The sequence below is a fragment of the Lissotriton helveticus genome, chromosome 1_1 (genome assembly GCF_964261635.1).
Source record: "Lissotriton helveticus chromosome 1_1, aLisHel1.1, whole genome shotgun sequence".
NCBI classification, from domain to species: Eukaryota; Metazoa; Chordata; class Amphibia; order Caudata; family Salamandridae; genus Lissotriton; species Lissotriton helveticus.
The window spans coordinates 476,663,232-476,690,597 of record NC_136057.1 but is presented as its reverse complement, the minus strand read 5'-3'; the positions used below and the strand labels follow the sequence as shown (position 1 = coordinate 476,690,597).

At 45.8% G+C, this 27,366-nt stretch overlaps 1 protein-coding gene across 10 annotated transcripts in view; it reads right to left on the bottom strand.

The window, feature by feature from the left end:
• CNOT2 (CCR4-NOT transcription complex subunit 2) overlaps nucleotides 1–27,366 on the bottom strand; it is a 427,872-nt gene that overhangs the window by 208,680 nt on the left and 191,826 nt on the right. For all 10 annotated transcript variants that reach the window (XM_078673911.1, XM_078673914.1, XM_078673916.1 and 7 more), the window contains exons 5-7: nucleotides 26,727–26,862; nucleotides 26,429–26,611; nucleotides 25,077–25,156 (exon numbers count right to left, since the gene is read on the bottom strand). In XM_078673911.1, coding sequence (XP_078530037.1) covers nucleotides 25,077–25,156; nucleotides 26,429–26,611; nucleotides 26,727–26,862 — 399 coding nt within the window. The remainder of the gene's footprint in view (nucleotides 1–25,076; nucleotides 25,157–26,428; nucleotides 26,612–26,726; nucleotides 26,863–27,366) is intronic.

The following is a 27,366-nucleotide window of genomic DNA, read 5'->3' as shown; positions in this document are numbered from 1 at the left end:
AAAGACAAAGTTTTAGATACACCTATTGATACTACTGTTCAACACGCTTGAAAAAAAACGGAGAGATAATTTGGAGCTGTGTCAATGTGGAACTAAAACGCCAAATATTTGTAAAAAGGTGCTAACATGGAAGGCCTGGAAACAGGTAGAGATTTTCAAGGAGAATAAATCTGCGGAGGTGGTCGTCCAGTAGACTTTAATTAGAATGTTAAACCGGTTTTATTTTCAATAAACGAAAAAGAACAAGAATAAAATATACACATCCTCCATACAGCAACATAGAACACCTTGGGTACATCAGAAGTATGGAATCGCTGCTTATAGCAAATTAGGAACATAAACTGAATGGTGTAAAGATAGAAAAAAAGGGTGGGGGAAAAGAGAACAACATTATTTAATAAAAATAGAAGGCGCCAGCCCAAGCCCTTCAGCAATCACATGGAAGGCTGTCTTCATCTTGCTGTCTGTTTTTATAATTCAATTGGCAAATCAAACAAAGAGTTAAGAAAAGAGTGCAAATTAAGAGCCCATGAGGTAACCGGGTCTGTTATCTGCAAGCAATGGGCCTGTAACACGCAAGAGGTAAGCCTGTAACTGGGAAGTGGTAATGAAATTAGAAAATAGAAACATGGGGAGAATAAGGGGGAGCTAGAGGGAGCATTGTAGGCATCCTTAACAATATTTTGAGGGGTGGGAGGGTGTCCAGACATATTAGGAGATGAAGTGATTGGTACATTGTCAGCATTGGTGGGAAGGTTCCATCCATTGCTGGAGATGGGTGAAATGGAACGAATAGTTTCTTTTTTCTCTTTTTTTTTTGTCGTAGCCCAGGTGGTCGTCGACGTCCCACCATTTGGTGTACCTTTGGTGATGTCGGCGTGCTTCCGGCGGAAGCTACCACCCTTGGGCGCCATCTTCGGATTCTTTTTTCTGTCTTTTTTCTTTTCTGTCTTTGTAGTGAATCCATGGCTATGTTTGTTAATCGTTTTTTCAACGTAATTCTTTTCACGTATCTTGTAAGCTTCAACTTGCTTTCTTTTCTATGTGTTTCCACCCTCTTCTCCATCCTCATCTTTCTGGCGGAGGCGGGTGGGTTCGCTAGTGAATCCAGAAAGATCTTCAAGCTGCAAAACTACACCGACAGGTAAGAAACTATTCGTTTTGCAGCGTGAATCTTTCTGGATTCACTATGCTGTGCATATATTTTGTAGCGGTTTTCGTTACTTTTGTGGCGGTTGGGTGGAAGATGAGCGTTGGTTGTTGAATATATGTTGAAGCACCTTTTGTCCTACTTGTGCTTCTTTGTTCATTTGTACACCAACGCAATAGTGCTTAGTGAAAGTGTGCACTGAAGCCCATGTTGCCGCCAGGCATATGTCCTGAATTGGTGTGTTGGCCAGAAAGGCAATTGTTGCTCCTTTCTTCCTGGTGGAGTGGGCCTGTGCCCCTCCTGTTAGCTCCTGGCCAGCTTGTTTGCGGCAGAATTGTATTGTCTGTGCGATCCATCGAGCTATGGTGTTTTTAGTCACTTGTTTGCCCATGTAACTGTTTGCGAAGGATACGAAGAACTGTTTTGTTTTCCTGTGTTCCTTCGTCCTTTCAATGTAGTGCATCACAGCCCTTCTTGCGTCTAGGGTGTGGAGCGACCTCTCAGCGCTTGTAGTGGGGTTTTGGAAGAAGCTAGGGATCTGAATACTCTGATTCATGTGGAACCTTGACACCACCTTTGGCATGAAGTGTGGGTCTGTTCTCATCACGACCCTGTCACTGTGTATCTGGATGTAGGGTTCCTGCAGTGTGAGTGCCTGCAGTTCGCTCACCCTTCGTAGCGAGGTGATTGCTACCAGAAAGGCTGTCTTCATCGTTAACATTTGCAGTGATGCTTTGTGGATGGGTTCGAAAGGTGCTTTCATGAGCTCCGTCAGTACCACATTTAGGTTCCAGGCCGGTGGCGGCATTCTCTTTGGCGGCGCTATTCTTTTAGCCCCTTCTAGGAATCTTTTTACGACTTGGGATGTAAAGAAGCTTCTCCCTGTTTCTCCTCTTGTGTATGCCACGATCGCTGCCAGGTGCACCCTCAGCGAGGATGAGCTTAGTTTAGCTTTAATTAGGTGCGTGAGGTACCTTAGCACCGTGGATTCCTTGGTCAGTTTCCTATGGAGTTGTTTCTTGCAACACCATTGAGTGAATCTTTTCCATTTTTCCCCATAGCACTTGCGTGTGCTGGGCCTTCTTGCCTCTCGCAGCACCCGCAGGGTGCTCTATGGTAGTTTTAGGTGTGCGAACTCTAAGTCCTCAGGAGCCAGGCTGAGAGGTTGAGGCTTTCCGGCTCTGGGTGTAGAACTTCTCCGTTTTCCATGGAGAGTAGGTCTCTTCTTTTTGAGAACTTATGGGGTGGCCCCTGCGCCATCTCCATTATCTGAGAATACCAGGTCTGTCTGGCCCATTGTGGTGCCACAAGGATGAGCGTCATGTTGCTCTTCATGCATTTGTTGAGAACCCTGGGGATCAGTGGTATCGGGGGGAAAGCATAGGCGCATGTTTTTGACCAGCTTATCCATAGGGCATTCCCCTGGGACAGTGCCTCTGGTTGCCTGGATGCAAAGTATTGGCATTTTGCATTCCGGTGTGTTGCAAACAGGTCAATTGTTGGCGTGCCCCATTTCCTGAATAGTCTCTCTGTTTCCTGACTGTTGAGTTCCCACTCGTGGGACGCTGAAGTCTGCCTGCTGAGCCAATCCGCTTCTACATTGTCCTTCCCTGGCAGGTGTATGGCTAGCAGGTCTATTTTTAGTGGTATAGCCCATTTCCAGATTTCCTGTGCCAAGCTTGACAGAGGGAACAATTGAGTTCCCCCTTGTTTGTTTATGTAAAACATTGTTGTGGTGTTGTCTGTTTGTATTAGCACCTTCTGGTTGTACAGGTGTTTCTGAAAAGCCTTCAGGGCTAGCAACACAGTTTTCAGTTCCAGGTAATTGATGTGTCTGACTGCATCTGTAGGGCTCCACAGACCCCTCACTCTGAGCCTGTTCATGTGTACGCCCCACCCCTTCTGGGATGCGTCTGTGGTGATGGTCACTGTTGGGTCCGGTGGTCTTAGAGGTTTCCCTTCTGTTATTCTCTCCTTGGTCCACCACCTTATCTCTTCCTCACCCTGTGCGTTACAACCACTAGATCCTCCCAACTTCCTGTAGCTTGTGACCATTGCTGTTGCAGCCACTCTTGGAGTGGTCTCATTTGTAGGCGTACATTGGGGACCAGGTGTATGCATGATGCCATCATCCCCAAGATCTTGCTCACAGTCCTCACTGTCAGAGCTCGCCCCTTCTGGTAGTGATGTTTCTCCCTCAGTAGGCTGAGGGTTCTCTTTTCGCTCGGTAAGACCCTGCATTGGACGTTGTCGATCTGGGCTCCCAGGAAGATCTTCACTTGCTCTGGTTCCATCGAGCATTTGCCCCAGTGTATGGAGAAACCCAGGTTTGCTAGCGTTCTTGTCACCTGTTCCGCATGTCCTGTAAGAGCTTGCCTTTACTAGCCAGTCGTCGAGGTAGGGGTACACGTGTATCCCCTTTCTTCTTAGATGTGCGGCCACTGCCGCGAGGCATTTGGTGAACACCCTTGGTGCGGACTTTAGGCCGAATGCCAGGGTCGTGAATTGGTAGTGATCCTTGTTTACTGTGAACCTTAGCATGTGCTTGTGCTGCCTGTTCATTTGGATGTGCAGGTACGCATCTTTGAGGTCTATGGTGGACAAGAAGTCCCCGGCCTTTATCTGTGGGATGACCTCTTGTAGGGACGTCATTTTGAATTTTTGAGTTTTGACGTATTTGTTTAGGAACCGTAGGTCCAGGATGGGTCTTAGACTTTCGTCCACTTTTGGCACCAGGAAGTGGTTTGAGTACACTCCCTTGTTCCGTTCTTTGAAAGGAACCCGTTCGATGGCCGCTTTGAGGAGGAGTTCTTGAGCTTCCTCTTGCAGTAATTGCAGCTCTCTTGCAGAGTGCTGTCTTTTCTTTGGTTTTCTGTTTGGTGGTCTCTTTTCCAACTCTATGCAGTATCCGAACTGCATAATGTTGAGTATCCACTTGTCTGTTATTTTTCGCCACTCCTGGAGAAAAAATCTCAATCTTCCTCCTACCGGCGTCACATGTTCCCTTGTGTCTTGTCCGTGTAGCCCTCTCCTCTTTGTTTTCCCGTGCTCCTCCCCCGGAGGGTTTGGGTGGGGGAGCACCTTCTTCCGTGTGAAGTCACTTAGAGGGGGGTTGTTCACCGCCTCTCCTTCTCTGGCCCCGTCCATTTCCTCTTGACGAAAGGACTGGCCCCTGCTTTGGTAGTTCCAGCTTTGCCTCTGCTGGCCCTGGTGGCCTTGGTTGTCACTCTGTTGCCCCTGGTGAAAACTCTGGTGAGAATCTCCTCGCTGACTTCCACCTCTGCCGTTCGGCCTCCGTGTAGGAGTGCCCCTTCTCATCCCCCTGAACTGCAGGGCCCCCATGGACCTTGCCGTCTCGTTGTCCTTCTTCAGTTGGGTGAGCTTCTCATCAACTGGGGCTCCGAACAGTGTTTCACCGTTGAAGGGTGTGTTCAGGATGTTGTTCTGAACCTCAGCCTTGAAGCCTGAGATCCTGAGCCAGGCTTGCCTTCTCTCTGTGATGCCTATAGCCATCAGTCTGCTGGATGTTTCTGCTCCATCCAAGGCTGTCTTTTGGCACGAGTTGGTGATGTTTTTCCCCTCTTCCACAAGGTGTGATGCCCTCTCACGGTATTGTTCCGGGAGGTGCTTGAGCAGTTGTCCCATCTCATCCCAGTGCTGGTATTGATGTCTATTCAGGAGGGCGTTGGAGTTCGCCATCCGCCAGTGCGTTGCGGCGTTCCTCTCAATTTTCCTGCCAGTTAGATCCATCCTCCTGCTTTCCTTGTCAGGTGGAGGTCCAGACGTTGTTGGGACGTTTGCCCTTTTCCTGGCCGTTGCAGCGATTATTGAATCTGCTGTGACGGATCCCTTGATGTAAGCTGGGTCTTGGGAGGAGAATTTGTACTTCTTCTCCGTCCTCGGCGTTACTGATCTGCATGTAGCCGGGTCCTTGAAGGCTTCCTTCCCCTGGTCTGTGATACTCTTGAGCATGGGCAAGAACTGGCTTCTTGTCTGTATGGGGAGCAATGTCTCGAGCAGGAAGTCTGCTTTTGGCTTCTCCTCTTCCAGCTTAACTCCATAAGCTGCTGCTGCCTTCCTGACCACCTCATTGTATGCCCCAATGTCATCCGGTAGCGAAGGCCTCGAGGGGTATGTTTCCACCGCCTCCTCCGGGTTTTCGGCCTCGATGTCCTGCCATTCCTGGTCTTGGGCCGTCGAGGAACCGGAGCCGTAGCTTGACTGCTGCTCCCCGTAATCCCCTTCTGTGTAGTAGAGGTCTTCCTCCTCTTCGTGCTCCGAGGGTTCCGGAGTTTTCGGCATCTCTTCGACGTCGAACTCCTCGAGCTCCTGTACCTCAGCGACGGTCGGTGCCGGCTTCGAGGGGATCTTGTAACTTCTCATTTTTTCATCGAAGTCTTTCTTTCTCTGAAGGATGTTCCCCATTTCGGCCTCGAGCCTTCTTCTCTTTCTCTGCATCTCTGCGGCCTGCTCGTCGTCGAGTGTTTCGGCGGCGTCGTCGACGTCGAAACTTTCTTCGGCTCCTTTTCTTTCGAAGTCGAAGGCCCTTTTTCGGGGGCTTACTTCGATGACCTTTGCTTTTCGCTGGTCTTCGGCCTCCGGGAGTCCTCCTCGGAGGATCCGCTGGGCTCTTTTTCGGAGGATGCAGCTTCGGTCGTCGATTTGTTCGGCGCCGGTGCTCCTTTCGAGGCTCTGGGCTCAGACTTTCGGGTGTCTGCCTCTGGCTTTCGAGGCCCTGTGGGAGTTTTCGGGGTCGTAGACTCTCCTACCTTGTCATGCGTTTTCTTATCAGTCTCAGCGACCGTGAAGTCATCTGGGCCTTCGGCGATGTTGTCCTCGTCGTCGGTGGAGAGGCCAAGTTCATAAAGCTTCGGGGCTTGGCCCTTGCCCTGCATCCTGTGGTGAGCTGTCCTCCGTCTCTCTCGAACTCGGAGTGTCTTTGGCTTGAAGACGGAGCAGGCGTTGCAGTCTCTGCTCTCGTGGTCGGTTGGCAGGCAGAGGTTGCAGACCGGGTGCTGGTCCTTCTGTGCGAACTTGTGGTGGCAGTTCTTGCAGAATTTAATGGGCGTCTTGTACATCCCTGCGCTCAGGGGGCCCCCTGTGTGCGCATTCCTCCAAGGACGTCGAAGATTTCGAAGTTCTCTCCTTTCTTCGTCGTCTCTTCTCTAATGGTCCTCTTCTCCCGATCTTCTCAGTTCTTCATCGTTGAAGAGATGCTGTCTTTCCTCCTTTTCTCCTCCAAAACTTCTGGAGCTTCACGCGACGATCCAGACCCAACGGCGGAAAAAAGAATCTGAAGATGGCGCCCAAGGGTGGTAGCTTCCGCCGGAAGCACGCCGACGTCACCGAAGGTACATCAAATGGTGGGACGTCGACGCCCACCTGGGCTACGACAAAAAAAAAAAAAAAGAGAAAAAAAGACTACGATTCCGGACCCAACCACCAGATTGCGGAATATGCACAGCATAGTGAATCCAGAAAGATTCACGCTGCAAAACTATAGGCCACTATACCCTTTAACAATAAACACAGATGAAGGGTGGCTGACTCATCACAACTAGCACTTAATGTGGACAAAACATTCCTAACCAAAAGAGTCATCCCTGATTGGATCGAGACATTAAGACATATGTAAGGATAAAAAATGGGTGATTCTTCAAAAACTGTAAACCAAAATAAGGATACTTAAGTGGTTGCAATGACCACATTCATTTCTACTTGTTGAGCTGCAAAGGGTAATACTATCTGGCGAACAGAAGCATTAAACTGGATACAGTACAACTGTCAACAATCACACAGTACCACAAACTCATTTATCAACTCGTGTGAAGTGGCCCAAAATGCAGCCTAAGGTCTGAAGTCGGCTGATAAAACCATAAATCAGTCTTTCACTCTAGTCATTTCCATCTGTTGTTCATTTAAGATTGGTATTAATGCCGTTTTTCATTTCTCTAGATGAACAATATGGCTACTGCTAATGCTACAACACAGGTTTATAATTAGTCTCTAGAATGTCTGTGGAGTCACAGGAGTGCAATGGATGACAAAACAGTGATACTGATGCCACGGAACATGTTTGTACAATTTCGCCCGAGACCTGTGCCAATCATCCAAGATCCTGAAAAAACCCGATCTTGACTTTGGCTTCCTGTAGACCCATATTACACAGTTATATATGGCTGAGACTATAGACTCCTACATATGGCTCAGGATTAGTGGTACAGAAGCACCAGTGGGTCCAACAGAGAAAACGGATCACACCAAGCATTGGTTTTAGGCAGTTTATCATAAGGCCACCATCAATGTCTTGTGTGAGATATATTTCTTTATCACGGTGATGCAATTTGGTTCTTAGCTGGTATTCTTGGCCTGTGCCAGACCACAGCATTCAGATGCACTAAACTGTGGATCCCCATCTTCTTGTGTAGTAAGCTCTTCCAGCTGGAGCTCAGTGCATGAAGCTATGCCATATGCATAAGCCAGATAAGATAAAATGACCTTCTAATAACTTATTATTATGTGTCTCCTGTCTTGTGATACCTTGCTTTGTTTTGTATCTTGTATATAGGAACATTGTAATCTAAACCTTCAGGTTATTTAATATGTGCATACATTTAATTGTCTTTGTTCCTTTTGGAATAGCATTCACCATTTTCTTTGCATATGACTGTTTCCTCTACTGTTTGGTATTGCAAAACCACCTTGTAATTATGAAGATTTGTATGTCTTGACACTAGGAGGCATGTGAGAAGAACAAGTTACTTACCTTCGGTAACGCTTTTTCTGGTAGATACAATATCTGCCTGTGGATTCCTCACCATGTGAATATCCCCCTGCGTCAGCAGCATTCGGAAATTCTTTTTGTAGCTTCACGCCGACATGGAACGACGTCACAGAGGCAAGGCATAGCGCGCGACTTCGTTGACGTCACCGACACCATAATAGGCCCACGCCGGCGTGATGACGTCAGTTCCGCCCTTTTTTCCGTGCCTTCGAGGCACACGGACGGACCGATGACAGCAGAAATATACACAGTATACACAGTACACAAATGTCAAAATAACACACACAGTGTGAAACCACTGCAGGAAAGTAAAACAAAATAAACATTTCCTTTGACAATATAAATATATATATAATACAACAACACAAGTATAGAAGAGTGGACAACGGGGAGGCGGGTGGGGCAGTGAGGAATCCATAGGCAGATATTGTATCTACCAGAAAAAGCATTACCGAAGGTAAGTAACTTGTTCTTCTGATAGATATATCTGCCAGTGGATTCCTCTCCCGGAGGAGGGTGTCCACTCTCCTATACCAGTAAATCCTGGAGGAGAGCGCGCGCAAAGTGGCCCTCCCTCCTCACTTCAGTATCTAAGCAGTAATGCTTCGCGAAAGTGTGGAGGGAGGCCCAAGTCGCCGCTCTACAAATGTCCTCTACAGGAACACCCCTAGACAAAGCAGATGTCGATTACTTTTCTCTAGTAGAGTGAACTCTTATACCCTCTGGAGGGTCCTTACCCGCCAGGGCGTAGCAGATCTTAATGTAGAGTATAATCCACCTCGAGAGCGTGCGCTTGTGCACCGCCTTCCCCTTCTTGCAGCCAGCTAAGCCAACAAACAGCTAGTCATCCAACCTGAACTCTCGTGTCCTGTCCAGGTAAAAGCTCACCACCCTCTTAGGGTCCAAGCGGTGTAGTCTCTCCTCCTCCTTGGAAGGGTGAGGGGGAGGATAAAAGGTAGGGAAGGTAACGGACTGCCCCAGATGGAAAGGAGTTACCACTTTAGGCAGAAAAGCAGCCCTGGTCCTGAGAACCATTCTTTCAGCATGAATGGATAAAAATGGGGGCTTAGAACTAGAACTAAGAGCTTGAAGCTCACTTACCCTCCTTGCCGAGGTAATGCCACCAGAAAAATAGTCTTGAAAGACAAAAGTCTCAAGGGACATGTGTGTAAAGGTTCAAAAGGAGAACCCATCAAGAACGCAAGAACGAGGTTCAAGTCCCATTGAGGTACAATAAAAGGTGTAGGAGGAAATGTATTGGTATGGCCCTTAATGAAACGTAAAACAATTGGAGATTTAAACAAAGAGGGCTGGTCCGGCAAACAAAGGAAAGCCGATCAGGCCGACAAATAACCTTTGATAGTTGCCACTGCAAAACCCTGCTGGGCCAAGAAAAGCGCAAATTGAAGTATATTGGACAAACAAGCCCTTAAAGGGTCAACGGACTTCTCCCCGCACAAAGCAACAAATTTAGACCATCTATAAGAATAAATGGACTTGGTGGAGTCACGCCTGGCCGATAAGATGACATCCACCACATCGTGCGGGAGAGAAAAGAAAATCAGGTTGCCCCGCTCAATCTCCAGGCATGAAGGTGTAAGGTCTGGAGGTGGGGGTGTAAAACCTGCCCCTCCATCTGGGAGAGGAGATCTGCCCTGTGAGGGAGACGGAGCGGAGGGCACGAGGAGAGGTGGAGAAGATCCGTATACCACACCCTTCTTGGCCAATCAGGGGCGATCAATATGACTTGGGCCCAGTCTTGGCGAACCTTCCTCAGAACCCGAGGAATCAAGGGTATGGAAGGAAACGCGTAAAGGAGTTGCGAGTCCCAACTCAACTGAAACGCGTCCCCCAAGGCTCCCTGCATCGGAAACTGGAGGCTGCAGAATGACGGGCAGTGAGCATTCTCGCGAGTGGCGAACAGTTCCACCTGAGGAGTTCCCCACGTCCGAAAGACGTGACGAACTACTTCTGGATGAAGCCTTCACTCGTGGACGGCGGAGAACTGCCGACTGAGAGTGTCTGCACGAACGTTCAGAACTCCGGCCAGATGATTTGCCATCAGACAAATCTGATGGTCCTGAACCCAGGAACAGAGACGCAGAGCCTCTCTGCAGAGACACTGCGACCCCACTCCTCCCTGATTGTTGACATACCACATCGCGGTCGTGTTGTCCATCAGGACCTGAACTGACCGACCGCAAAGGGAAGGGAGGAAGGCATTGAGCGCCAGACGTATCGCCCGCAATTCCAGAAGGTTGATGTGAAGCAACCCTTCCTCTGGAGACCAAAGACCCTTGATCTCCAGGTCCCCCAGATGAGCACCCCACCCTAGAGTGGATGTATCCATTATCACTGTGGCCACTGATGGAGGAAGTTGAAAAGGCTTTCCTTGAGACAGATTGCCTTCCTCGCTCCACCAAGACAGATCCGCTGCAGTTTCTCTCGAGATCCTCACTGACTCCCAGAGATCTCCGCCGCGCTGATACCACTACCTGCGGAGGCACCACTGGAGTGCCCTCATATGCCAGCGTGCATGGTTGACCAACAGAATGCAAGAAGCCATCAGACCGAGCAGGCAAAGGACCTTCAGGACTGGAACGACCGCTCCATTGAAAAATAAAGGAATAATTTCCTGTATGTTGCGAATCCTTTGAGGAGGAGGGAATGCACGACACACAGTAGTGTCCAGTACCGCCCCTATGAACAGGTTGCGCTGGGAGGGCACCAGGTGAGATTGGGTACATTTATCGAAAAACCCAACCTGTGCAACAACATAGTTGTCTCTTGCAGATGAAAGAGCACTATCTCTGGAGATTCTGCCTTGATCAGCCAATCGTCCAGATACGGAAATACAGGTATCCCCGATCTTCTGAGATGTGCTGCCACCACAGCCATCACCTTGGTGAAGACTCGAGGTGCAGTAGTAAGACGAAACGGAAGGACCGCAAACTGGTAGTGTTGCGATCCAACCCTGAAACGGAGATACTTTCTGTGCGACTTCAGGATTGGGATATGAAAATACGCATCCTGCAAGTCGATCAACACCATCCAGTCTTCTTCCAACAGCGCTTGAAGAACCTGCGCAAGGGTGAGCATCTTGAACTTCTCCTGCTTCAGGTAAAAGTTCAAGATCCTGAGATCCAGGATTGGACGGAGTCTGCCATCCTTCTTGGGGATCAGACAATACCGGGAGTAGCATCCCTGACCCCTCTCCTGCTCTGGAACCACCACTATCGCACCTTTTCTGAACAGTGCCAGGACTTATTCTTGCAGGAGAAGGAAGTGGTCCTCCGAACACTAACCCTGGCAAGGAGGGTAATTTGGGGGAAACTCCTGAAATGGAAAAGCATACCCATTCTCCACGAGATTGAGAACCCAAAGATCTGATGTTATCAATTCCCAATCTCATAGAAAATGGGTAAGCCGGCCCCCCACTGGGCCCACATGATCCGGAATGGCGGATCTAGGGCTGCTTTGCTGCGGTGGTAGGGGGCGGGGAAGAGGAGGAGGAGGAGGCTTGACGACCTCTAGGACGAGCTCGTTGTCTTCCTCTGTACGACTTGTACAGCGTATTTTGCTGTTGTTGTGGCTGCTGCTGTGATGTTTTATAGGAACGAAAGGAAGACCTGCCAAATCCTCTGAAGCGCCTTCCAGTAGTACCCCTGGTCTGAAGACCCAAAGATTTCGCCGTGGCCCTGCTGTCCTTGAAACGTTCTAAGGCAGCGTCAGCCTTCTTGCCAAACAATCCTGAACCATCAAATGCCAAGTCCATCAAAGCAGACTGAACATCTGCAGAGAACTCCGATGATTTTAGCCATGCAGCTCTCCTAGTGGCCACCAAAGAGCCCATGACTCTCGCCACCGAATCAGCCGTGTCCAGCCCACTCTGAATCACTTGTCTCGCAGCAGCCTGAGTGTCCAAAATTACCTCCTGAAAGTCCTTTCTAACGACCTCAGGAATCTTTGGCACCAACTGCTTCACGGAATCCATCAAGGCATGGATGTACCGCCCCATCAGACAAGTTGCATTAGTAGATTGTAATGCTATACTGGCTGAGGAGAAGACCTTCTTGGCAGCCTGATTTTGCTTCCTGGACTCTTTTTCCCCAGGAACCTGCGGAAAAGCACCCACAGACTTCTTAGAACAGGCAGCCTGCACAACCAGACTCTCAGGCAGGGGGTGTGTTGACAAAAAGTCCGGGTCACCAGGTAAAACCCTGTACCTCCTCGCCACAGCCCTTGAAACCGCAGGAGCTGTCAAAGGCTTCTTCCAGACTTCATAGATGGGTTCAGCTAAAGCATCATTAAATGGCAGCATTGGCTCAATAACTGCAGATGGCGAGTGAAGGACCTCAGTAAGAATATTAGACATTTACTCAGCAGTGGGCAGAGTAATATTCAACAAGCCTGCAGCCTTTTTAATAACAACGTGATATGGCACCACATCCTTGGAAGGCACGTCTGACACAGAAGCCAAATCCCACTCAGGAGACAGTTCAAGTCCACTGGCCTCTCTCAGGTCATCAAAAAGATCATCAGAATCCTGTAACTCTCCTTCCTCCACGTCAGCATACCGATACTGTTCTTCCTCCAGAAGTCTCTGGGCTTCACGCCGCGACCTCAACTTCATAAACTAAGTCGACGGATCCGGAACCGACTCCGCCGGGGTCGGAGCTGGCGTCGAACCCGAAGTCGGGCGAGGAAGTTTCACCCGAGGTCGAACAGGATCCTGCATCGAAGACGTGGGCACCGGCGTAGATGGAATCGGCGTCGAAGGCTTCGGCATCGAAGGCCTCGGCGGCGCCGGAAAATGCCACTGCGGTGCTAGAGCCGGCATGAAAGGCATGAAGGGCGCAGGAGCATAAGCCTGGGGAACGCCCAAGTTATACGCCATAGGGGTACATTGCCCTGGAGTAAACCCCAAACCTGGCATTCAGGAATTGGGATGGAATCCTGACCTGGAGCTGGAAAGGCTGGATAAGGGCCCCCAGGCTGCTCTCGAGGAGACTGAGTCGTCTCGACGTCGATCTCCTCCTCGGGCTGCGGTACCGGGGTCGACGAACCCGCGGGCACCGGAACCTCGCCTTCACCACCCTCCTCCACCTCACCTTCATCCTCCTGACCAGAAGGATTAGACGGATCCGGAGAAGGGTTCGCCTGCTGCTTCGGTGATCCTGGCGAATTCGCACGCGAAGCCTCACCATCAGAGTTCTGTGCTTCCGACGCCAAAGCCTCCGCTTCCTTACGAAGAAGCCTCACTTGCGACTTCGGCCTCGAACTCGAGTCCTTCCACGAATGATGACGTGACTCATGGCTCCTCTTCTTGTGCTTCTTCCTCGAGGACTTTGAAGCATGTGCTGATGACGACTCCGAACGCGACCTCGATCGAGAACTCGACCGCCAAGACAGAGTCTTTGAAGCCTTCTTATCTTTTTTATTTTTCAGCTTCGCAACGAGGAGCTTCGTCTCCCTCTCCCGAAGGGCCTTCGGAGTCATCTTCTTGCAAGATGGGCAATCCTCGACGTCATGGTCGGAGCTCAGGCACCAGACACAGCATTCATGCGGGTCAGTTATGGACATAGTCTTGCCACATTCTCCGCAAGCCTTACAACTAGCCTTCTTCAAAGACATCTCGATAGAAGACAAAGATACAGTGAAAATAACCACAGAGTAACAAAGCTACTGTACAATCCCAGAAAACCGTTAGCGTCAACGAAGCGGGAAAAAGGGAACTGATGTCATCATGCCGGCGTGGGCCTATTATGGTGTCGGTGACATCAGTGGAGTCGTGCGCGATGCCGTGCCTCTGTGACGTCGTTCCACGTCGGCGCGAAGCTACAAAAAGAATTTCCGAATGCTGCTGACGCAGGGGGATATTCACAAGGTGAGGAATCCACTGGAAGATGTATCTATCAGAAAGTGCCCTTTTTGAAATGATCAATACAAGCTTTTCTGGACTGATGAAGCTGTTTTTCCTTCTTGCCTCCGTGCACTGGGACACGGCTAAGCAGACCCTGGGCATGTGCTTGGATTTTTAAAAGCTGAAAAAAACTGGCTAACTACTAATTGTCATACTTAAGTTTCCTATACGAACATTGTATATGGTGCAGAAATACACCCATGGCAGGGAAAATTAAATATCACCTGTGGACTGCAGCACACTTGAGCCACAAAGGAAAACATGACTTCAGGCCTACCACTACAGCATGACCGTTGCACTTTAAACCTGCAGTCTGATCGCCCAAAACATACTTTTTTGACAGGATAAAAACCTACCTTTTAAATATTATTAAGTCACCCCATGTAGGATTGGTAGCCTACCACGGAAGTTGCATGGTATTTAAAAGTGGGGCATGTAGACATTTAACGCTACCCTGTCCCTGCAGTGATAAGGCCCATACAATTATTTTCACTGTGGAAAGCTCTGAATGTCCTACATAAAAACTAAAGTAGAAAGGAACAAGTTACTTACCTTCCGTAATGATGCATCTGTAAGAGACATAAGTAGTTATAGATTCCTTACCTTAGAATTACCCCCAGGCGACAACCTGGATCCGGAGAAATTATTTTGTAGCAGTACCCCTGCGCATCAGTAAGTGGCGTCGGTCGACTTGGAATCTGTAGTCGGCATCGTGTTCGCCGAGATGATGTCACGGTGTCTACTTAGATCCCGCCCCTGTGTGCTGACGTCGGTTCCGACACGACTTTCCACGCCAGAAGCGCAGAGCCATGCAAGACACTGACCACTGGTGCACGCAACTAAGGTCATGTAAGCGAGTGCCTATCCCTAGAAGTCAGTTCACAAACCAGGGAGGATGGGTGTGGCGGCAAGGAATCTATAACTACATATGTCTCTTACAGATACATCGTTACTGAAGGTAGGTAACTTGTTCATCTGAAAGAGACCGTGGTTATAGATTCCTTACCTTAGACTAGATACCCCAAGAATGCCAATGGTGGGTTTGAACTCCTGGAGAACCGAGCAGCCGAAAAAGCTGTCTGTCCGGACTTGGCTGTCCAGGCAGTAATGTTTTGTGAACGTGTGCAGGGATGACCACCTGGCTGCCTGGCAGATGTCAACCAGCGGAACTCCACGTCCCAATGGAGTAGTGGCTGCCATCACCCTGGTAGAGTGGGCGAAGATTTGGAGGCTGCTTTACAGGGGTGGGGAGGAAACGGGCATTGGTGGTCTGGCCCGCCTGGCAATCCACAGTCCACAGGTGCTCTGTGCTGGGCTTGGACCGAGTGCCAGGAAGGATGTCAGTGAGAACCTCATTAAAAGGCAGCAGGGGCTCCGAAGAGGCTGCTGCATCTCAGTATCACAAAGACTGCTTATGCCCTAATCCCCCATGAAAGCCATAGAGAAAGCCAGACATTCATCTGTACAAACATTTAACCCCCTCCGAGCCCTTCATAAAAAAAAAACGTAAGTCAAAATCTTCTTTTGACTTTGGAATATCAAATGTACAACAAGCATGCCGCAATACTGAAACTAGATCTTCGTGATCTTTCAGGTCTTAAAATCAAGAATGAAGCGTCAATAAGAAGCCCTGAAGTTCTTGTTTGCAGCTTGAGGTACACTTTAAATTTAACACACATAACTATCACGTAAAATAAGAGAAAGCACTGCAATTTTAGGTAGTTTTTTTCACTGATTTTGTTTGCAGCTTGAGGTTACACCGTGCCCCAGCCCAGATGAAAATCCTGTGACTCAACAACGGGATTGGAAACGCATCATCTTTTTCTGTTTAATCCGCAAAGGGTCCCTCTAAAAAATGTTGGATGTCTCTGAGGAGATTACACTTTCATAAACTAACCCCAGAAGTATGTGACCCTTGTGGCAGTAATCCCTTAACTAGCGCCAAGGAGTAGGGCATTGAGATTGCTTATTGTGAACTATTGCTGCTGGTGTAATTCTTGGAAATATATCATTATTTGCACATTTTTGTACTCATTGTTTTGTTTTCACAATTGTATCTTTAACTTATCATGTTAACTGGTTGTGTATCCTATTCAGACATGAGCAAATGTTTGTAAAAATACAGAAAATATAAATAATTTCTGAGGAAGCCTATGAACTAATGAGTATAGGTCGACAGTCTGCTTAAATAAACAGCAGCAACAGAAAATGGCAGCCAGGTCTTTCTTCTTTTGCGCATAATGTAATGTCCTACCTGGCACCTTAGTTTGGACAAACCCCCCAGTTTTATCTCATCTAATCCCCCATGGAAGCATCTGGGCAAAAATAAAGCAAGAAGCACAAAAAGATGTCCAGGGAAAAATGTGCACAAGTGACTATAGCAAAAAGACAAACAAATTTGTCTCAAGCATGGGAGCAAAGTCCCCAACTATAACTTGTCAACTCTTTATAGACTCACAAGGACGTCCTCAGTTCTCTTAACATATCTTTCTTTTATTATAGATATGGGTATCTGCACGAATATACATTAATCATAAAGCAATTTTTTTTATTTATATATATTTATATATATATATATATATATATATATATATATATATATATATATATTTATATATATATATACACACACACACACACATACATACACAAACACAATCAAAAGTTGTTCAAAATCTTTTGTAGTACCCATCCATTTTAACCTGGTTGCACTCAAATGCAAATATCACCGCAATCCAGGGTGAGGTAATTGTTTTTACACACTACCTAGACAGTGAAGTAACCTCCTCTCTATTCAGTCATTTATATAGCATGTAACAAACCTATTCAAACGTCATATTTCAATTTAGATGGACTCCTCTTCATATGTCGACACGTTTCAGCCCACTGATTCAGGCCTCTTCAGGACAAGGGTAACACAATTGAACACAAATACTCCTTTGGTCGGGCCACAACAGCTTCACAAAATCAGAACCAGCCACCACTGTGCATCTGTCCCTGAAGTATCCTGTTGCGGAATCTCACACAACAGGATCTTAACAAGCCGGACTGGGGTGAACACCACGGGGTCATCAGGAAAACGGACGATTTCTATTCTGTCCGATAACACTACGTGGTCTCCTACAATACTTCCAGGACTCGCGCGCAGTCACAAGTGGAACGGCCTCTTCGCCGCCAACTTCATCCTTGAAAGAGCTTCTCTCACCAGTGTACGGGACGTGTGGCTGAAGCACCTCAGTCAGGATGTTAGTCCTGACAGCCACCGTAGGAAGCTCGAGGCCTAAGGCCTCAGCCGCCCTACGCAACACCACAGCATAGGAAGCTCCCTCCTCTGTAGCCACAGTAGGGGGAGAAAGCATACGAAGGTCTGGGGAGGTATCCAGACCACTGGCATCACCCAACTCCTCTCGCTAGTCCGGCTCCTCAAGTTGGTCTGCTAGAGGGTCAACAGACTCCTCTCACTCCTCCTCACCCTCCTCTGGCTGCCTCTCAGGGCGGTAGGGAACGTCAGGGTTGAACAGCGGTACAAAAGTACCCTCCAGCACCGGTATCGATGCCGGTCAACGTCGGTCCAACGCCGTGTCCAAATCGGGGGTAAGTAGGGTTGTGGTCGATGCCGGTGGGGGGCGCAACCAAAGTCAGGGTGTCATCACTGGAATCGGTGCTGGGGAAGCTACCCTGAGGTCGACTGGCGCCGATCCGGATTCAGGCCTGGATCCTTGAGGACCCTGTGGTGCCGAAGCCGGAGTAGTCGGCATCGAAAGCCCAGGGCCCCCAGCCGACTCTGTGGGGCCCAAAGGCGCACCTGTGGGGTCGGGCTGCCCAAAGATGCTGTGCAGCGCTCAGTAAAATGCACAAAGCTGGGCAGGGGACGCTCTGGCTAGGGGAAAAGGAGGGAAGCGTGGAGATGTCCCAGCGGGCTCAGAGTGATGGGCCAGAGAGCGACGACGCTCCGGGACCCGCATTGCATCGGCTGATGGACGGGGAAAAAGGCGAAGAGAGACAATGCTTCTTCGCCTTCTTCTTGTGCTTCGACTTACCCGAGGAGTGCGAAGGACGGATGGTGGTGACTCCCCGACCGGTCCCACAACCTTCCCCTCGACCGGGACCTTGAACGGCACAGAGTAGACTGCAGGGCCTCCAAAAGCTTTCGGGACCACTCCCGCAGAGACTTCGAGTTCGGGCCCGGCAGTCTGAGCACAACTTCGGGTCGTGGTCGCGCTCCAGGCACAAGAGACACACGAGGTGCGGATCGGTGACCGACATCAACTTGTGACATGAGTCACAGGGCTTGAAACCAGGCCGACGGCTTGACATCCCTCGTGCACCAGGAGTCGAAGACGTCGCCAAAAGTAAAAAAAAGGGTTAGTTAAAAAGTGACAATGGGGCAAGCTTTCTCCGGATCTGCGCTGGCAGACGTGGAAAAAAAAACTGACTTCAGCGCGCAGGGGCGGCGTCTAAGACACCGCAACGTCATCCCGGTGGCCACGACGCAGACGACGGACGTGGAGTTGACGACGCCACCTACCGACACGCAGGGGTACTGCTATCAATAAATTTCTCCGGATCCAGTCTGATGCCTGGCGGTAATTCTAAGGTAAGGAATCTATAACTACGGTCTCATTCAGATTAAAATATTAATGTTTCTATCTGGGGCTTGGGACAAGCTAGAAAAAAGGGTTTAACCTCTATTTTTAATATTCCAATAAAGAAATCTAATGATAAACCTAGATTTTTTGTAAATATCCAGAACAGTAATTTTTAGAATGTAGTGGACAGGCCTGGGGAAGGAACATACTTCTGTATTTTAACGCACGTTAGCCAGTAGGGCACTAGCCCAGTGGGAGGTGGAGCTAGTCCCAAGATACAGTTTGGTATAGCTTAGGATAAGGGAACTGCCCATTTCCCTAACCCCAACTCTGACTGGCACACAAGCTTCCTCCAAGGGCAGAAGGCCTTTGCCATCTTGAATTTCCCTTGGAATAGTGCACTGTGGGATTGCAGTTAGGTAAAGAGAAAGTGCTGAAAAAGAGGGTAGGATAGCCACAGGGAACGTTTTCTCCACTGGTTACAGAGTGTTCAGAAGTCACCTCCACCCTCAGGCCAGTGAAATATATGAACCCGTCCCTCACCAACACCTCCTCAGAAACATTCTGGACCTGTGGAAGAGCAGACAAAAGACTTCACCTGTTGTTTGAGACCTGCGAGGAGACCTGAAGGTGTAGACCTGCTCCCACTTGTACACAGGGCACAGATGAGGACACCAATAGTCAGTTGGCTGACCTCCTGAGTGGCTACAGTGGCACAACAAGCTGAAAGAGGCCTTTGTGCCTGAAGTGACCAGTATCTAGCTGAAACTCGAAGAGGCTTGAAACCTGCTGGTGGCCTCTGCTGATTGAGTCCTGATCCTTAAGTGCTATCCCTGAAATCTTGGGAGCTTTAGTGGTGTACCGAAGGACTTATTCTGAAATATCTGAAAAATCAGGACTTGGAAAAAGTTTGGCTTTCCAGACACTGGAGAACCAGGGCCAACCACTCAGGTCAAGCTGCCCAAATGTGCAACCACGTTGAGCAAGAAAATTATGTTGGTCATGTTCTGAGCTTTTTGTCTCCCCAAAAACCTGTTCAACTGACCCTTGAAGCAAGCCTATGTGACTTTGTTGAGACCTTCTCAAATACAGCCTGCAGTTTTTCCTCAATGGAAGATTCTGAGCTCCAAAAAAAGCGACTAAGTCCAAATGAAGGAATCTTAATAGGCAAAGAGAGATCTAACATGGATGCAAAATTGGAACTTTCCCGCTCAGAGATTTTTCCGCCAAAATTTAACAGCTCAAGTAGGACCTCATACAATGGCTAACCAGCTTATATAGGAATTGCTTGAATACCCACTGCAATCTTGCCCCACTTTCGGATTTTGACTTCCATTTCAGAGGCTAAGGGCTTGATTTAGATTTCAGAGGACGGGTTACTCCGTCACAACAGTGACGGATATCCTGTCCGCCGAAATATAAATCCAATAGGATATTATGGGATTTATATTTCAGCAGATGGGATAGCCATCGCTGTTGTGACTGAGTAACCTGTCTGCCGAAACCTAAATCAGGCACTTAGTCCGAAGGTCAAATATGTGACCAGGACAACCCCTCTTGACATAACTGACTCATGCTCCCCTGCAGGCACCCTCAAAGTAAGTTTATTTTCAGTTATTAAAAACCATAATATACTCTACAGGAAAGCCAATAAAATGTTCAGATTGCAAACAAACAGCATTATAAAAGGAATTCGTAGCTACTGACGGTAAATGGTATTATTTCAGGCAAATTTCTGTTTTAAGATGCAAAATAAAATAGACTAAAAATTGTACATTAATTCAAGTAACAGCATCACTGCTAAGTTTTTCTTAGCTTCAAATACATAAACTAGTATAGAAGACGTACCCACAGAGAAGCAGTTACAGAATTTGATGGGGAATACGTTAGAAATGTGAGTGTAAACTAAGATCGCACTCACAATATCTTCGATTAGTACTAGTTAAAGTGCATATGTCAAACTTTAAAGTGTAGGTGAACTCTGTGGATATGCATTTATTTACTTAAACAGCCACAGTGGAAATAAGATGTTGATACATATTATATTAGGGAGAACAAAGGTGATAAAATGATAGTCTATTTAGAATGTTTTATAGAATCTCCCACTGTGTCGATTTGTGCAGCCTTTCTCCAAGTTAAAGTACAGAGGTGTATGTGCACTCTCGCTTAAAGGGCAGGAGAGGTTTATACAAGAGTCCTCATAAGAGCAAAATAATAAAGCTGACTAGGTTCAGCTCCGTTCTTTGCAGATAAAACTTTAAACATTGTTTAATGTCCAGAGAATGCAACGCTTTTTCCACTGCTAAGGATGGATTAGGAAAGAACGCTCATTAAACAATCGGTTAATTAAGGTGGTAAGTTGAAGGCACCTTAGGAATAAAAGAAAGGTTAGTGAGTAGGATATCCCTGTCCGGAAAAAACTGCAGATACGGCTCCTTTGTAGTGAGAGGTTGGATTTCACGGATACGTCTGGCTGACGTAATGGCTAAAAGGAAAGTCACTTTCCAGGAAAGGGACTTTAATTAGCATTGTGAATTGGCTCAAAGGGAGGACTCATCAATTGTGACAGAACTGTGTTTAATTGCCACAAAACTTTAGGAGGCTTTACAGGCAGAAAAGCTCTAAAAAGTCCCTTCATAACTTCTTTAACGAGTGGGTTAGACCACAGAGAGGTTTGATTTGAGCATCCTCTATACCTAGAAATTGAAGCAAGGTGAACTCTTATGGAAAAGTGAGAAACTCCTGATTTTGCCAAGTGCAAGAGATAAGGCAGCGCCTGCTCCGGAGATGAAGAGAATGGATTCAATGCTTGTGAGATACACCAAGTACAGAATATCTTTCATTTAGCGGTGTAACATTTCAATGTAGACAGAGCTCGAGACTTCTGTAGTATCTTAGTATACTCCTTGGAAAGCCTCAAGTTCCCAAATTCAGCGTAGTGAGGAGCCAAGCCAACAAATGGAGAGAGGGAATTTGTTGATGAACTACTTGGCCCTGGCACATGTAGAGAAGATCATCCTTGGAGGGGAAGCGAATCGGAAAGGGGATGCAGCTCAGTGTATAAGAACAGTCTTGCCCAATCTGGAGCAATGAGACAACTGACCTATGTTAGGCCGGAGAGGTTCAATATCATGTACAACTGATGTATATATATGTCACTATACCTTTTCCCTGTCCTTCACACGCTCATCACCTACCTCCCAAACCCTCCCTTCTCTCTTTACACCAAGAGCACTGTAAATATATACTGCACTGTTATTTGCTTGAGCAACAGAGTTGCCAATAACCAATGCTTCGACTAAAATTGCATTAGGTGTCTCTAATCCAGAAATAAAGTGAATTTACGCATCAAAAGAATAGCAAGAGTGGTGAATGCTATACTATTTTTGTTTCGTTTAAAGAGTTGCTAACACGACCACTTTCTCATTTGTACTGCAATACTTCCCAGGTCGGGTAGTTCTTTGTGGGTTACCCATTTGACACTCAACCATCCAGCAGGAGAGGCACATATTTTGGCAAATAATGGTCTATTTAAGCCTGTGCTTATATAGCTTACTGATCATTTTAAAGCAGTGCAACTATTGAACCTCCTTCACGATGAACTATTATTAAGTCTTGCCTCTGAAGTGTTAAGTTTCTACCTAACCTGAGTAGCACAGTCCGGGAGATCATAGAGTTAGTCATTTACTTATGAGTTAGTGTCTCTCGAGCTCTGTCCTCTTCACTGCCCTGTGCCATGAAAAGACTGTTTTGGCGCTTTACAGTGCCTACGGCCTATTTTTAAATTTTTTGACGAAGACACCAGGCAGATCATAGTCCAAGCTATGGTATTGACCAGATTGGACTATGCTAGCTCCCTGTTTCTGGGTGTTAATCAAGCTGAGCTAGCCCGTCTTCAGCGGATACAAAATGCGGCGGCTAGGATGCTGGTCGGCCTCCCTAAATTTGTTTCTGCTCGCAGCACCATCCATGATCTCCACTGGCTCCCAGTAGGCCAAAGAATTAAGTTTAAGGCTTTGTGCCTTACTTTCAAAATTCTTAACTTGGCCTCTCCTCCTATTCTCACCCAGACCATTCTTCACTACGTCACCTCAAGAGCCCTTCGGTCTGCAGGGTCAAATCTGGCCATTATTCCCCGTTTTAAAAAGTCCAGAATGGGTGGCCGGTCCTTTTCGGTGATGGCGGCTACACTGTGGAACTCTTTGCCTGCCTCACTTCGCTCCATCCCTGATTTGTTTCAGTTCAGGAAACAATTAAAAACTCATCTATTCTCCTTTGTTTAGCTTCAGTGCTACCTGGTCCTTTCTGTTGTGTTGTGTATTCCTTCTCCAATAAGCGCCGGGACGCCTCTTGGCTGCGGCATCTGTGCGCTATACAAAATAAAAATAACATAACACAGTTACAGACATTGTGTTGTCATAATGATGACTGATGATCAAAACACCTTGTGAAGTTTAGCGGGTATGTCTGATTGGCATACATCTGTATCTCATCTGGTCAACATTTAGAAGAAGCACACCTATTAAAAGCAGATCTTCAGTCATAGAGGAGTGCCTCTGTGGACTTGGCCATTGTGTTGTCCTATTTAACTTGCACAAGTGTATCACATCCATGTTGCACAACTGATGTTAAACGTTGCAAGACATGCCAATTACACAGCTTGAACTTAATGATATTGAAAATTAGTTGTTCACACAATCAGCCACTTTCAATGAAAAGTTCAAGCATGTCTTTAGGAGAACCAGGATTGCCTGAACTATGGTTGCTGCCATGTTCTTGTGTTCATAAAGTAAATATTGGATTAGGTGTTAAATGTCATCCTACTGCTACATACTATAACGGAGGAGGTCTGTGGGGGTTTGTGAGGTGCTAATAAGTATAACATATGGCCTCAATTTCTTTGCTTCAGCATCTGTTTACTCTGGTGAACTGTAACCAAACAGTAGAGGCCTTGTTCACTTATCATTTACGAACAAGGAACTCTTGACTGGATTGTCTCTGATGTATACAAAAATAAATGATGCTATTAGGCTAGTAACTAAAATACACTGGATGGCATTTGCAACAAAGGAATAAATACTGTCCATTTCATGCGAGTCCTACCCTTTTCTTTTCTATAGCCAAAGTGAGCTTAGAAATTAGTAATGTTATGTGTTATTAGAAATACAACGGAGTAATTTAGAGGACCATGTGAGGGAAGCGTGTTTGCATGCAATATACTGAAATTCCTTGGATTCTTAATAAATGAAATGTAATCAAAAATAATCTCTCTCACAAACATATGGTGTTGAAAGAATTGACAGAGTGGTGGTCAGCTCTGCCGCAACCTGCAAACATGTTTATTTCAACATTTAACTGATAAGTGTACGTTGAAACATGTATGCCTATACCATATAGAGCTTTTAGCAGTTGTACATTTTACAATACATTCATCTGAAAACATTAACATTACAGTACAAACATATGAATACGAAACAACTTAGGATAGGATTCATTACGAAAGCCCGCTCTTTTTCTTTATTTTAAACTCCCTGGGCTTTTGATGCCACACCAATTGGCTTGAGTGGTGACTAACAACACAAAGTCACTCCAAAAAACGATTTCCGGTGTTTAAAAATGCAGACAGACAGGGAATCGTTATGTTTTCTGTCTGTAACAGTGTTTGAAAAGCGGTCAAAGTGAAGAAGAAGGAACCTTATGTCTAATATCAAGCATTATACATGAAGTTTAGAAATATTTGTTGTTCTATAAACTTGTGTACAATCTCAGTCATGATAGGTATTGCCAGTTTTTGGCGACAGACCTTTAATGATATCTATGTTTTAAACATAACGTTTACATTTATAATAAAATACATATTACTTCCCCATTCTCAGTGAAGGGCAGCGAAAAATGCAATCAAACCTATCGAAGGACATTTGAGCTTCAGGCTTACCTGGTTCTTAAAACGTTAAAATAATGTTTCTTAGTAAGCAAAAGTTATCAGATACATTTTAGAGATGTTCTACATTTACACAAATGCACATGCATAGTGAATTGAAACATGCAGTCATTTTACCAATTTTTTCTAGTGTGTTCAATATTCATTGGACTTCATTCCAATCATTGATTAAAAAAAGTAGGATACATAAGACCATTCACCGAATTCAGATGAGTAAGGTTCTTCCAATTAAGTGCAGCCATGTCCATTATATGCAAACTGAGTAAGTGACATACAGAATGAGGCATAGTAAATTTTCTTTTTAACTCCACTTATTTGGAAAGCTCAAAAACTGAAAATTAAAAATGTGCACCTTTTATGAAAATAAAAATGCTGAGAAAACTCACAAAGTTCTGTCACAAAGTTTGTGTTCTTTGAAACAGGGCAAACTAAATCCACTTACCCAGGGCTCCATTACAATCAACGCCTGTTCAAATTTGGGCAACGCACCCTTCATTTCATTTTTTTTATAAAAAACAAATTTTGTGCTTTGTATTCAATCATGTAAAACATTTTTAATGAAACCTTAAGCACAAGCATTCTTCTTTAAGAATTTATCTTACTCATTCAGCCACAAATTGTACTATTATTTGTTCAGCATTTATTAGACCCAGCTATAGCATAAAAGGACATATTTCAAGCGTCCTTACCTGTTCCATTAAAAATGTTACTAGATAAGGAGTTGTTCATTCCAAATGCCTGATTCCTGTTCATTCCAAATCCAGACATGCTGTTTGTATGCAAAACAAATAGTTAGGGGGGAGGAACAACAATCTCATTTAGGGGGACAGAAACCCCCAAAAAATGTTGGTGTACCCTTTCCCCCTACTTAAATTTGGAGATATTTATTGCACTTAGCATTTCCGCTGCAATGATTAAGATCGACTTAGTCAAACCAATCAACGTCTACATTCAAGTAAACCATTTTTCCAAGTTTTTACTCAGCTTCAGGCTGAACAATGTTAAATTATGTACTACATTTACATGAGACACTGAGCTGCGCGTAATAAAACTCGAAGTTGATATTAAGTGCCACCGTAAACGCACATTTTATTCCATACGCTTTATTATCATAATCATTCACTGATCGTGGTTGGTTACAAAATGTAATTGCTGGTATTGCATTCTTACAGACAATATGAATACAAAGTTGATGGTTGTGGAGTTGCTGCAAATAACCGAACAGAAAAGGACCATGAATTTTCAAATTCCAATCTCTCAGTGCAGTAGACAGATGACAAATGCTTGGCAAGACAAAGTAGTCTGTGCACATAGATGTGCTAGGGATTACATTTCTCATCCCACATTTAAACGAGGAGAACAAAGGCAGAAGGTTGGACCTTATTTAGATAATGGTAGGAGATGCTTATGCTCACATGCTTCATCCACCCATCCATGCATTATATATGGTTTGCAAGGACTGTAACAATCTTACTGAATAAAAAATTAGGTAAATATTTTTTGCTCAATATGTTGGTTGTGTAATGTTTTCGCACAGTATTGCTAAAGTATTATTTTCAATTTAATAAATTCAAGATACAAATATTCTGTGGTAATTAGACAAATACTGAACAAATAATGCAAGTGGTACAGTAAATAAATATGGCTGAAATTTACATTAAAAAACGGGGGTGGAACTTAAAAGGTAATTAGTGGGGCCAACTAAGAAAATGGGTGGCTAGAGGCCCATCAAGAATAATAAAAGGGTAGAAAATGAACAAAATCGGATATTTACATTTGATCTCCAGAAAAAGTGACTAGAAATTATTTCAAGATAATTTAAAAGAAACAGAAGCGCAATATCAATTACACGAGATTAATCTCAAAGTGATAAATGCTCCATTAATTACTACATGAAAACCAAATATGGGGCTATCCTCACTGAAATTTCCTTAGATACCATCATTTGCCATTATACTACAGTGGCCGATAAAACCATTATGATGTTAACAATTCTTCAACCAAAATCTTTTAAGCATGTAACCTGTGTAATCCACCTCACCTGTTTACAGTAAAAGGCTGCCGAGAGGGTTGCTGTTTTGGCATACAAATGATGCTAGGAGAACTTCTGTTTGGACTGCCTAACCCTGAACTGCTCATACTGTTTGTCCTGTTGGGAATTCCAATACTCTGCCCCACCTGGGTGTGGTTCATCATATTCCTGGGATTCATTGGCAAAATGCCCCTGCAAAATCAAACACACATTTATTAGACACAATCTTTAATAATACATTTATTACTTTAGACTTTATTTTGAACAAGACCAGGATTATTGTGTGGTATTTTTCAGGAAAGAGTACCTGCTTGGAGATGGCGGCGTATGAAGTGATACTGTTGTTGGTGGTACATGGCTTGGTAACTGATTGCCTTGTGATAAGCTGCGATTTAACTGGGGAGTGTTGTTGCTCATTCCCCGCATCGGAAGTCCTAGAGCACCTATAAAAATATAATGCAAGATGACAGAAGTGAGGAAAAAAAGCATTCAACACTACTAAAGATTAAATTAACTACTACTGTGTTCAATTAGAGCTAAGCATTGGCAAAGTCAATTGATCATATGTCTATACTGAAGGTGCCAAGCTATTGGCTTTGTCATTGTTAGTAAACTGAAGAGGGACAATCAGAAATCTTAAATAAAATTAAACTCACCTCAAGGGATTTGTACATTAGATTCAATGTTTTCAATCTTTCTAAACAATGTTTAAAAAAATTATTTTCAATGCAGGAAAAACTAAACAGAAGTTCAAAAGCTGTTGCACCTGATTCGGCGTAAAAATAACAAGAGCTATCTCAGGCTTTCGGATCAACCTGGCAAAATTGACCTTGGTATCCCTTCACCTCTCCAGGGAATACTTTGATTTGCAATCAACCATTCCCCTCAGGCGGCAATCATTCAAATATCTCGAGATATGGATCACCCTGGTCCACGACCTGGAATGG